Source organism: Zalophus californianus, chromosome 10 (assembly GCF_009762305.2).
Source record: "Zalophus californianus isolate mZalCal1 chromosome 10, mZalCal1.pri.v2, whole genome shotgun sequence".
Taxonomy (NCBI): domain Eukaryota; kingdom Metazoa; phylum Chordata; class Mammalia; order Carnivora; family Otariidae; genus Zalophus; species Zalophus californianus.
This window is the reverse complement of record NC_045604.1, coordinates 97,125,985-97,138,869: the sequence shown is the minus strand read 5'-3', so window position 1 is coordinate 97,138,869 and position 12,885 is coordinate 97,125,985. Positions and strand designations below refer to the sequence as shown.

Sequence of the window (12,885 nt, the reverse complement as noted above, 5' to 3'; positions counted from 1 at the left end):
TGGGTTCTATTGTTTTTCCTTTTGGACAAGTCCCTTGTAATGGTGCCATGGTGGTCTTAGAACATATGTGAGATTGGCATTTACTAGGCACCAAGTTGACGCTAGAAGGTCTGGGGCCCCATCCCCCAGATGTTTTTCTAGTTCACATAAGCAGCTACCACAAGTTGCCAAGAACCAGCAAGAATCAAGAAGGCTCACTGGACCTGAGGGTAAATATCTCCAAACAAGGGGCAAGCCTCAGACCTTAGAGAGCCACTGCAGCTCATTTTGGTATGTCATTGTCTTGATGATAGGAAAGGAGAACTACGGGGCGCCTGGGTGGCTCAGTCGGTTAAGCGTCTGCCTTCAGCTCAGGTCATGATCTCAGGGTCCTGGGATCGAGCCCCGCATCAGGCTGTCTGCTGGGTGGGGAATCTGCTTCTCCCTCACACTCTCCCTCTGTGCTCTCTGTCTCAAATAAATAATGAAATCTTTAAAAAAAAAAAATAGGAAAGGAGACCTGAATAGAGAATCTCTGCAACATGGAGGGAGCTTTTATCAGTCAGCTAGGATCAAATTACACTGCAATAACAACCATCCCAAAATTTCAGTGGCTCACAACAAATGTGTTTTTCTTTTATTTTTTTTATTTGCTAATGTTTATATCAGTACACTAAAACTAAATTTTAGAGACACTGGATATTATTAGTTTGGATACCATTAGTTTATTATAAAAGAGAGAAATGAAAATTATTTACATGATGAGAGATTTCACAACTTCACTGGAATGGGCAGCTTCACTTCGTGCCATTTTAGTAATGATTTCAGTCCACATACTTTCCAAGAATGTCACCATCTCTAAATAAGAAATAATCCTTGTCATCTAGAACTAATTTGGTACCTCCATATTCTGGGAGAACTTTATCTTCAACTTTCACGCTAACTGGTTGAATCTCCCCACCCTTTCCTTTAGAGCGGGATCCAACAGCTACTACTGTTGCTTGCAACACTGTTCCTTGAGATTTTTCTGGAAGCATAATACCTCCTTTGGTTACAGTTTCAGCTGCACTCCTTTCAACTAAAACTCGGTCAAAGAGGGGAAGAAACTTTCTAAACGCCTGCCCTGGGGCGCCTGGGTGGCTCAGTCGTTGAGCGTCTGCCTTCGGCTCAGGTCGTGCTCCCTGGGTCCTGGGATCGAGCCCCATGTCAGGCTCCCTGCTCCGCGGGAAGCCTGCTTCTCCCTCTCCCACTCCCCCTGCTTGTGTTCCCTCTCTCACTGTGTCTTTCTCTGTCAAATAAATAAGTAAAATCTTTAAAAATAAATAAATAAATAAACGCCTGCCCTGCCATGACTCCAGCCGCCGCAGTTTGTACTCTGCTCTGGAGCTGCCGCCCCAAATGTGTTTTTCTCACTCATATTCCATGTCCTCTGTTGGGGGAAGTCACCGAGAGGATATCACTGCCAGTAGACCTGTGAGCAGCACCCCCATAATCAAAGGTTCCTCATACCCCTCCCCTGTCCTTGGAATGTACTTGCCTTCCCTGCGCCCAGAGACTGCCCCAAGAATGCAGCTTTGAGAGAGCACTGTGCTTTTGAGACCATCTGGATGGTATACATGCCTGAACCCAGTTAAGGCTCTATATAAAACATTTTTTTTTAAGAAGGCTCCACGCCCGGTGAGCCAGCCAGGCACCCAAGGCCTCTATATAAATTTTTAAGATTTGGTGGGAGCTGAAAAAAAAAAAAGACTTGGTGGGAGGAGGTGCAGAGATCTACTCATCTGGTGGCTGCCCAAGACAAGCCTTGCATGTAAGTCCCCTTGCTTCTTTTTTTTTTTTTTAAGATTTTATTTATTTGAGAGAGAGAGACATGAGAGGGGGGAGGGTCAGAGGGAGAAGCAGACTCTCCGCTGAGCAGGGAGCCTGATGCGGGACTCAATCCTGAGACTCCAGGATCATGACCTGAGCTGAAGGCAGTCGCTTAACCAACTGAGCCACCCAGGCGCCTCAAGTCCCCTTGCTTCTTAACCCCGCCATGTACCGATCTGCAGTGGCCTGCCTCTTTGTTCGATCTCTCCGTGCTCTCTGTGTACAGGGGCTGGTTTCGGATTTCACTTGGGAAGCTCCTGAGGATATTATGAGCCAACATCTTCCATGGGACAGCTGTGGCTCTGTTCTACATCATCTTCATTCCAGAATCTAGTCTGAAGGAACAGCTTCAATCTGGAATTTTCAATCTCAAGACAGAGAAGAGAAGAAAGGTGTCAGGCCCCATGATGGCTCTTAAAAGCTTCCTCTTGGAAGTGGTACACGTTACTCCATGGAACTCGAGTTCCATGGCCTAAAGCAAGCCACACACCCAAAGCTGATGTCAGTGGAGTAGGGATATATAATCTTTTCATATGGCGGGGCCCCACAGAGAGGGTTAATGAATGAGGTTTTTGAACAATTGTGAAATCCTCTTAGTCTGCCTTCTCTGTCACAAATACAGCCTTTGTGTTTCTTCTACATGCAAAATAAACACATATCCTTCCCCAGGGAGACCACCCAAATGACCCATCTAATCATGGCATTAGGCTCAAGTCCAGGACCACTAATGGTCTCTATATCAGGTCCAGAGGTGGCTTCTCTTGATCCAGAGACCTATGAACCAAAATCATCACCATCATCATCATCATCACAAGTTATCTCTGCCCCCACCTCCTCACACACATCCAACAGATGAAGTGGAACAGGGACAGGATAATAGCAGTAAACACTCCCATTTAGAAGGAAGAATGGGAGACACACAGCACTTACTGGTCCAGAGTAATTGCAACATCCTGCTGAGCAGATGTTGCAAAGGCCCCCCACCTTTACCTGGGAGTGGGATTGCTTCCTGGGACCAGTTCCCTAGTTCCCATAGAGTAGCTCATCCTTTCCCGTTTATTCTCCTTCGCCACATTTGAGAAAACATTGGAGATTATGCCCTTCTGAGGCAAAGCAGCTTTCCGTCTCCTTCATGCCCATAGAAATTTGGGAACCCTCAAGGTCTTGAACATTCATGGTCTTTTAAAAACCCAACCTAGTGGCTTTTTGTGTGGAGGGAAAGAAGCTTCTTATCTATTTGATTCCAGTCAGTTCTATGGGCTAACTGCCAAACCCACAATTCTTTTCAGACATGCCTCTCTCTTTAGACTTAATTGTAAGCAAATGGAACCTACTAACTCCTTTGGGAGTTGTACTCTTAATCTCGCTTTTCTGAATCACCTTGACTAACTGAAAGGCTTTACTGGGAACCACACCGACCAATTCAGAAGTTTCTACAAAAGGCATGAGAGCCATACACTTGATAAGACCCTTGCCACAAAGATGAATTTCACTCAAACTTTTCAGCTTAAGGGCCTTGTCAACTGTATCTTTCACTGGTTAAAAATGTAGATCACCTTCCTGGGGTTTCTATAATCTCTTCCATTTCTTTCTTTTTTTTTTTTTTTTAAAGATTTTATTTATTTGACACAGAGGGACACAGCGAGAGAGGGAACACAAGCAGGGGGAGTGGGAGAGGGGGAAGCAGGCTTCCCGCGGAGCAGGGAGCCCGATGCGGGGCTCGATCCCAGGACCCTGGGATCATGCCCTGAGCCGAAGGCAGACACTTAACGACTGAGCCACCCACGCGCCCATCTCTTCCATTTCTGCTTAAAAACTGGCCAATTATTTTCGGAGTCATCTCTTTCTTACAGTAACTTGTCAAATGCACCCCCAAAGCAATCAAGTCATGCTACTAATATTCTTTCTCAAATTCTTTTTTCCCTAAAGCCCCAAGCTCATTTGGACATTATTTATATTCTTTTTTTTTTTCCATTTTTTTAAATTTTTTTATTGTTATGTTAATCACCATATATTACATTATTAGTTTTTGGTGCAGTGTTCCATGATTCATTGTTTGTTCATAACACCCAGTGCTCCATGCAGAACGTGCCCTCCTCAATGCCCATCACCAGGCTAACCCATCCCCCTACCCTGGACATTATTTATATTCTTACTTATTTCCAGCCTACCGTTTAACCAAATGCTTCACCGCTGCCTAACACACATCACCATCTTTCCAACTTCCACTAATGGTTTCCTCATCAGCCGCTGCCTAGCTCCAGAGCCAATGGCACATAATTCAGGTTCATTTTTAACGTGGTAGCACCCCACTTCTGGGTACTAGTTCTGTGACAGTTGGTTTAGACTTATTCTGATGTGGCAAAAACTATTCTCCAAATATCAGTGGTTCGCAGCAAGTGGGAAAAGAAAAGGCAAGCCGCCAGGCTACTTACTGACACTTAAATATCTGAAAGTGATACTTTACATTTCTACTCACATCCCATTGGCCAAAGCAAGACATATAGCCAAGCCTACACAAATGGATATAATCCTATAGTGAGTGGTCCAGTAGAAAGGACAGTATATATTTGGAACAATAATACAGTCTATCACAGGGCTGCACAAGAAATGTCAATCACTGAGGCCGTCCACTACTCCTTTATACACACTCTGCAGCAGTGTTTTGTACCATGTAAACACTTCACATACATCGTGGTCAACGGTAAAGTCTTGACTTGAGCTAGACAATTTATAGGTTGGTCAAAGTAGCCTGACCCAGACCAGTCAGGTTCTTTTTCCTGGCAATTTGAACCATAAAATATCAAGTCAATGAGGCAATAAGCGGGGAGAGCTAGAGCTGAAAAGTTATGATGCAAGATGGATTTGGAAAAGCCACATCCAACCAAGACCCTGTTCCCTGAAAGTTGGGCTGCCAGCAGCCAAGACAGGATTTCAGTGAAAAACCTGCCCTTAACTCCTCATTTAGGTCAGTTCCCCCCAGGGAAAGGGTATTCACAGGGGAGCCTGTGAAATCTCCAGTGCATGGGTCCACCTGACGGCTAAATCTGCCCCAAACTTGCCACTCACCTGTTCAAAAACCTTCCATGTGTCCCCTAGCCCCCAGGAAAAGTTCAAACTACTGGGCCTGGCATCCAAGGCCTCACTTGGCCATCTAGTTACGTCTGTCAGGAGGTTCTGGACCACTTCCTGGGTGAGACAGACAGGTAAGCAGGCTTTCAGGGGTGCCGCCGTCCAGCAAAGCCAATCCGAGGTCACATACCGCACACTGACACCCAGGTGCGTAGATGTGACGCAGTCCCGGCATAGATCTGATAATCTCTGTCAGATCCCAGTAGGTGCCAGTGGGTTGTGCAGTTTTCCTCTGAAGGCAGAAAGGTGAGGGGGTGGACAAAGGCGACCAATAGGGCAGAATTCCGGGGAAGATGCAGGCCGCCGGGGAAGAGATGGAGAATTAGGGAAGCCCGGAGGCCCAGTATCCAAATTAGTCTTCTAGTGGGGCAGGATCCGTCTGGCCCTGCAGTTTTCCCAGAGAGTGGACATCCAGGTTGTGTTTGCACACTGGTGAGAATGAGGAGCTCTTTCCTGAGGTATCTAGGGCTTCATCTGTACATAAGACACATGAGCTCAGGCAGGACGGAGGCGTGGGTACCCTCCCAGACTCGTGCAGCTGCCAAGTTCAGCGGTTAGGGGGGGGACCCAGCCACGCCTTCTCGGGTGAAGTCCCTGACTCACCTACCCGGGTCAGACGCTCTCAAACCCGTGCCCCTTCCTCGTCATTTAGAGGTTTGATCATGCCCCGCCCTGTGATCCAATCACTTTTGGGTGCGACGGAGGACTCGCTGAGGCCCCTCCCATATCCGCGCAAGGTTAATTGTGGTTTAATACCCAGGGCTCGCTCCCCCAGGAGGTCCCTGGAAGTCCTACAGACCAATCCTGATGCTCCTTAGGAGCAACATTTGTTCCGCGGGCCAATCATTTTCCAGTTGCGGCCAGGCCACGCCCCCTACACGAGGGGCCGGGCAAAGGCTCGGACCTGGCGCAGGCGCCTTGCAACCGCCAAGCCAGCGTCGCTCTAGGACCACTGGGAGGCGCTGCAGGCGGGTGCCCAGGTGCTTGGAGGCGAAGCAGGCCGGGGTCCCTGGGGCCTAATCCGGCCCTCTGGCTCCTCCCCCAGGCCGGGTCCAGGGGCGGGGTCCGAGACTGCACCGAGGACAATCTCGTCCAGCCCTTCTGTGACTCGCGGCACCCCAGCACTCGAAGCCAGCGCTACTGCGGCCAGATGGACGGGGCAAGGGCAGCCTGGAGCAGCAGCGGCGACAGCAGCAGCAGGGGCCCGTGGCATCGAAAGGGGGACGCGAGGCGGTGGCTGGAACCCGGCCCCCAGACCTTGTTTGGGGTCAGGCGCCGCCCCACTCCAACCAGGCTTCGGAGCCAGGAGCTAGCCTACCCCTGAAACCAGGTGTCCGGGGACGGGTGCCATACCCAGCTCTGGAAACCAGGCTTCTGGACTCGGAACTCTTAGAAATTTAGAGTTGGGGCCTGGAGCTTAGGTGCCTCAGAGAAACCAGGGCTCAGGCTCCTCCGCCTCTTCTACTGCTCCAGCCACATAACCCCCTAGTAACCGGGTGTGTTGATCCAGAGTCCCTGGCTCTCTACACCAGACTCTTCGGTCAAAGGCTACGCCTTTTTCTGGGCACAGGGCTGCTCCCCTCTGCCTGGCAACTCTCCCCGTTTCTTCCCATACTGGCTCCTCCTCATTTAATGTTCCACTCAAATGTTGCCCCTTCTGAGACAGGCCTTTCCCTGTTCACTGTATCTGAAGTAACAGCCTCCATTACTCACGGTGCCTCTTCCTGGCCTCAGGAATACCCGAAGCCCACGCACACCTCACCTATGTCCCAGCCTGGCCTGGCCCAGCTTCACTGCTCTGGGGTTAGGGACTCCCAGTTGTCTTTCCCCAAGGACAATACTGAGCCAGATGCAGGTGTTAGCCCCTCCCTGTCCCACCTGTTCCTACGGAGAGAAGGGCAGTGCCAGCTTGCTGTGGCCACAGCACCTAGAACGGTCTGATTTGAGGCTCCCTGGGCTGGGCCTGGCCCCAAGGATGGCCAGGAAAAGGGGAGGCTGGATGCCTGAAGGGTCTGAGCTGCCCCTTCCAGGAACACACATGCACACGGCAGTCTCCAAGCACCTTTTTTTTTTTTTTTTTTTTTAATTTCTTACAAAACCGTGTGTCCCAGCCAAACAGGACGCTGCAGGCCTTCCCCCAGGCACTGGGGCCTGAGTGGGGAAGCCCCCATGAATGAGAGGCTGGCAACTGCAGGAGAACCGTCCGCCCCTCTGCTCGGGGGCCAGTGTGAGGAAGGGGGTCCAGCTGGAGGCTCTGTCCTGCCCTCCCCCCTCAGCTGCTCGGAGAGAGGGCAGACCTGGGTCTCTGGTGCTCTTAGTGCCTGCAAGGGAAGGCAGGAGAAGAGGAACTGAGGGGACAGGGAAAGGCTGGGGCCTGGGATGAGGCAGGCCAGGGGGCAGGCCCACAGTGTCTCACCGAGAATGTGCGAAGCTCTCAAACCAATGTGGCGACACCAATGATGACTGCCACAATGACGACAGTGACAGACACACAGATGGCGATCAAGACTTTCTTCTGCGGGAGAGGAGTTCAGGGAAACTCACTCAGCCGGGGAGGGAAGGCCACCAGGGCCGGGGGGGGGGGGGGGGGGGGGAGGGGACAGCAGGGGAGGGGAGGCTCACCTTCCGAGCCTTTTTCTGGTTTTCCAGGGCAATCTTGACATGTTCCTGCCCGCGTTCCACATAGTCTGCTGAGCTCAGGATGTTCTTCTCAATCCGGTTGATCATCTCTCCCTGCTCAGAGGAGGGGGTGGTTCAGGCAGGTAGGGATGACCGGGGGTGGAGGGCCCAGCAGCCCCTCTGCTTGCTCACGCTAGCCGCCTGAAGGACGTTTTCCGGCAGCAAACACAGCACTAACAAAGGTGTGGGGCAGGACCACATCTGACAAAAGTTCGCACACCTGAGGGTGGCTTCCGGGCTCCCTTTTGTCATGTGGTCCCTTCCGCCCTGCTCCCTTACCCCCTACAGCCTTCATTTGCTGTGCTGGTTTGGAGGCAAGTGCTCATACCTTTTCACAGAGGGTGAACTTTTGTCCCTTCGTAAATCTGTCTGAATTCGCCCATTCTTCTAGGCCTGCCTCTCAACAGCTGTGAAGCCTTCCCCATCCCTGCCTCCTCATGGCACCGCCAGCCTTCAGGTCCTAGTACCCCTACTGAATGAAATCCCTCCCCTAGTGGCCCCAAGGCCACTGGCTGCAGCACTAGGGGTCAGTTCCAGGACAGGGCTGGAAGCTTACCTCACCCCCATGAAACCAGGTGCAGCAGAAGACCACCACCTCCCACCCCAACCTCATGCAGATTTGCGGAGGCAGGCCCTCTGAGGAGTGAGGGCCAGCCTGGGGGGCGGGGGGACGAAAGCCTCGGGGAGAGAGGCTGGAGGGTGGAGATGGGCCCACAGTCCCGGCGGGGGGGGGGGGGGGGGGGCGGGGCGGTTCTGACTGAACACAGTCCTCACGTCAAGCCCGGCCGGCCTTCTTGGGTGCCCACCTGCATCTCCACTTCAGTAGCCAGAAAAGTGAAGATCTCATGAAGTTCACGGATACTGCGTTCAAGCTGCTGGATCTCACTGTGCCGGGCAGAGATCTCATTTAGGGCCTGTCGAGTCACCTGTGTGTCCTTCAGTATCTGGGGAGTGGACAGGAACGGACAGACAGGTCACCGGGAACCCGGCAGCAGGTCGGAAGTTCCTGTTGAGCTCTCAGGCAGCTCTCGGGCTTAGAACTGGGGCTGGGGCCCTGATGAGTGACTCTAGGCCTGCTACCTCCTTCCCCCCCGGGCCTCCGTATCCCCTCAATCAGAGAAGATGAGAGTCCCAGAAGAGGGAGGATAGCTGTGGCCACTTACATTGGACACAAACACCTCGCTCTGCCCACTGTCCAGCATCTGTTCCAGCTCCTCGTCAGACACCATTCCAGCATTCGCTGTGAAGGAAAAAGCCGGGCTCAGAGCTGGGTCAGGTTACCTGACCCTGGAGGCCAGACGCCACAACTCACTGATCTTCAGCTGCCTCCGAATCCGCTCCACATTCTTCTCCCGGTATTCGGACTGTGTCAAGTTGCACTTGTTGATGAGTTCCACAAATTGCTGGGACAGGACCCCGTGCTAGCGGTAGAGAATATAGGCTGGGCACCCCGGAAGGATTTGGCCTCAACATCCCCACAGGTACAGTGAACAAACAGCGTAAGCTGTTCTAGGTGCCTGCCCCTTGACCACCCTTCTCTCAAAGTAAAAGTCAAAGCCCTTACCAGGGCTTATAAGGCCCTGCATGACCTTCCCTTTCCCCCATTTCCCCTGTGACCTTACCTCCTCCAGCCATTCCCTCACTCACTCCCTCCAGCCATGGTGAACTCCTCCCCCCTCCCCCACCAAAGCCACCCCCACCTCAGACTTTTGCATTCACTGCTCCCTGGGCCTAGAATGCTCATGCCCCACAGAGGTCACCTTCTGCCATCCAAGTACTAACCAGGCCTGACCCTGCTTAGCTTCCCAGATCAGATGAGATCGGGCGCGTTCTGGGTTGAGGTCACCTTCTGAATGAGGTTTTCTCTACCTTACTAAAACTGCAACCTGCCTTCTCCCAGCACTCTCAAGCCCTCTTCTCAGTTTTCCCCTTAATGCTTAACTATGTTCTAAAATAACGTACGTATTTATTATGGCGTTTGTTTCTCCCCACCAGAACATAAGCTCCATGAGGATAGGGTTCTTTGGTTCACTGCTGGATCCCAAACAGCTAGAAAAGGGTCTAGCACACAACAGGCACTCAATAAATACCTGTGAATGCTTGCTGAACACCAGCCTCACTGCTTAGACTAAGGGAGTGCTAGTATGCCTGGAGGTCAGTCCATTGCCTAGATTTTACAGGTCCAGCTGGGCCCTCAGCCTCTCACACCAATGACCACCACAGGCTCCCCCTGAAACGTCCTCTCATCTTGTCCATTCCCCTGCCGCCTTCAATGTGTTCATTCCTTGGAGCTCCTTCCTCAGAGACATATCTGCTCTCAGGCCTTCAGCTGCACCCTTGCAAGATGCCAAAACTGCTCTACCTTCAATCTAGGGGACTTGCTGAGCTCTGGGCCCACCTACTCCAACTCTGACCTCCAGGAAGTCAAATTACTCCTCACTGGGCACCCCGGGGGGGGGGGCAGTTAGATCACCTCAAATCTCCTTACTAAGATGTTGATTCAGTGACCTTCCGCCTCCAGAGAAGTTCCTCTTCCTGACTTCCTGAATTCCACCCATGGGGCAGAGGATGTCCCTGTCACATGGGCAGGAAACCTCCCAGTCACTTATGACTGTTCCCCCTTCTTCCCTGGGCAGGGATATTAGCTACCAAACCCTATCTGAGTAATGTCTTTGTCATCTAGTCAAGCCTGACTCCCGATCTTGGTTTCTAGAAAGCATGCCTTCCACAGCCAAACCCAGGTCATATCTGGGGACTCAGCAACTTCTCGTTAAATGGAGAAGGTGACAGGATGTTAAGTGGACTGGGAATCAGGAGTCTTGACCTTGGGCAAGTCCTTTTTCTCTCTCAATCTCAGTTTCCCCATTTGAAAACCATCAGGTTGGACTTGATCTCTAAGAGCCCTTCCTCCTTACTTCGGCCATCTAATGATCTATGAAAGCCTTGCAAAATGTCTTAGTTCTGGGAACAATAACCCACCTGGGTTTTTCTCATCCTTGTGTTGACTGAGTTGTAATTCTCATCAGCTTCCTCATTCTGGGGCTCTATGGCTGTGGGAAGATACAAGGGTATTAGTGGGGAAGGGGATTTGATCTGTGATTTCGGAAAATCATGTGGGAACCAGGACACAGGGCCAGGGCCATACCCCATCCATATAACAGAGAGGTGCTTATCTCCATGGGATTCTTTTGGGAATTATAATTGATCATAAATGACTAATTCTGAGCCTCTGATGGGAGAAAGTGTATTTTTCTTTGCAGTACATCAGAGAATTCCCACAGGTATACAGAGGCCTCTTGAGAAACCCCCATCTGCCTGTCCAAAGGATGCACATTGGGCAGCAAGAATTGCAGGAGTAAATAGTTTTGTTTCAAATAAAGGAGCTCGAGAGGCAGGCATGTGCTGTGGAAAGTAGGAAGCCAGGAGAAAGAGATTCTAGGTCTAGGCCTGCTGTGTGACCTGGATACCTCACTGGCCTCTCTGGGCCACACACTCCCCAGATATACCAGGAGCTGGGCTGGACCACAGGGAAGGATCTGTCTGAGGTCCTAGGAGCTTACCCTTCAGCTGCGATCGGATCTCCCTCCCCAGCTGTTTGATCTCCTCACGCAGGTTCTGCAGGTCCTGCTTCATACCTGGACAAGAGAAAGCCATGACTCCCAAACAGCAGCCCCTACCTCAACAAACCTCCGTGGCCACCACCTGCATGGAACTACAATCCCCACAATCCCTCCGGCTGAGCTTGCGTTTGCACTTGGGGTTTCACTCACTTTCCTCGGGAAGGGGCGTGGCCAGGATGGTGACCTGCTGCTTCTCCAACTCTCGGACTTTATTCTCCAGCTTGACAATAGTCTGTCGAATTGTCCGGACCTGGGGAAGGTGACCGAGAGGGCTGAAGGAGATATGGGGGTACTCCGGACCGCGCTGCTCCTCGGGTCATCCAGCCCCCTCGCGAAGACAGGGCAGAGACCCCAGCATCTTACCTTTTGGAAGAACTCATCGTCCGGGCTCCCCAGCCGTGCCGTGCCCGGGTGTACCACCAGCGCGACCCGTTCCTTGTCCTCATCGTCCGAGCTGTCATCCCCCTGCCAGGGCCGGGGTCAACTGGCATCACTTCCTTGCTGTTGCTCTCTCCCCGCAGGACTCACGGACTTCCGGGTCTTTCCTTCCTAGCCCTCAACCACCCCTCCCTGCCCCGAAGACCAGGAGTCCTGTATTCCAGCCAGACCCTGTCCCGTCCGCCCGTGTCCAACCCTGCAGCCCCCACTTCTCACCTGCCTCAGTTCGTGGGTCCTGTCGCGCATGGTGGCCCGAGCTCCCTCTCCCCGGCGCCGAAGCCCCAAGGGCCTCAAGACTAAGTTTGGAACTCCCGTACCCCACTCGCACTCTGACACTGACGCTCCCCTCCACCCTCACCCTGCGGACCCCCAAACCCCCCCACGAGCCACCAGAGGCTCTGTCCCGGGCACCATCCACAGTCAATGGGAAGAAGCCGACCTCGGGGACCCCCCAAGATTCCACAGGTTGGAATTCCCTTTTCTTTCCCCCCCCCTCCCGCTCCCGCAGCCTCAGCCCCGCCCCTCTGGGATGATCGGGGCATGCGCACGGGGTCGCGTCTCTTCCTCGCCCGAGGGAGAGGCTGAGGTCGGAAGCTGCAGCGCCCCGAACGGAAGCAAAGCTGCCAGGACGTGAGAACCCGCCCCCTTTGCCGGAACTGTCGCATCTTCCAACGGAAATCTAGTTGCCAAACCGGGTGGGAATGCGTCATTGGTGCGTAATGTAAGAGGCCTTGCATCTCACATCACCCCATGGTGCCCCCCTCCTCCCACGTCACATGACCAGCCCGGTCCCACCTTCGCGGACCACAGAACGTGACGCTTTGATTGTCATGTGTCTCGGCGCTGTCAACTCCGTCTCTGGAACACCCTTCTCCCCACGATGTCTCCGGCACCCTGGCGCCCAAGCTACGCCCCTCCAGCCCCCACGAAGCGGGGAGGGGGCTGCTGGCTATCCCCAGAGACCTTTTGAGGCAGTGGGTGGTAGGCCCCTTGCTGAATTCGGCTTCATTTCTTTTGGGTCCGGGGGTGTGGGCAGACAGAGAACTTAGAATTCGCGGCTGTCAGCATCATGGGACCTTGAAATTCAGAGAATAATAAGATCCAGAGTCAGAGAATTGCAGGGTTTTGTAGGCAGAGAATCTGGGGGTGGAAAGTGACCTCACCCAAG

General features: G+C 52.6%; 2 protein-coding genes across 2 annotated transcripts; both read right to left on the bottom strand.

Moving 5' to 3' along the window:
• Nucleotides 1-803: 803 nt before the first annotated feature.
• On the bottom strand, nt 804-2,317 carry LOC113932105 (10 kDa heat shock protein, mitochondrial-like). Its single transcript, XM_035722229.1, has 2 exons — nt 2,290-2,317; nt 804-1,174 (listed from the first exon to the last, which is right to left on the bottom strand). Exons 1-2 carry the CDS (start codon nt 2,315-2,317, stop codon nt 804-806), a joined length of 399 nt encoding a protein of 132 aa, XP_035578122.1.
• Nucleotides 2,318-7,043: 4,726 nt separating this feature from the next.
• On the bottom strand, nt 7,044-12,317 carry STX4 (syntaxin 4). Its single transcript, XM_035722421.1, has 11 exons — nt 11,934-12,317; nt 11,643-11,744; nt 11,430-11,529; nt 11,220-11,294; nt 10,639-10,709; nt 8,972-9,080; nt 8,823-8,899; nt 8,466-8,603; nt 7,603-7,713; nt 7,397-7,495; nt 7,044-7,301 (listed from the first exon to the last, which is right to left on the bottom strand). The coding sequence occupies exons 1-10, from the start codon at nt 11,961-11,963 to the stop codon at nt 7,415-7,417; spliced, it is 894 nt and encodes a 297-aa protein (XP_035578314.1). The 5' UTR covers nt 11,964-12,317; the 3' UTR covers nt 7,044-7,301; nt 7,397-7,414.
• Nucleotides 12,318-12,885: the final 568 nt, after the last annotated feature.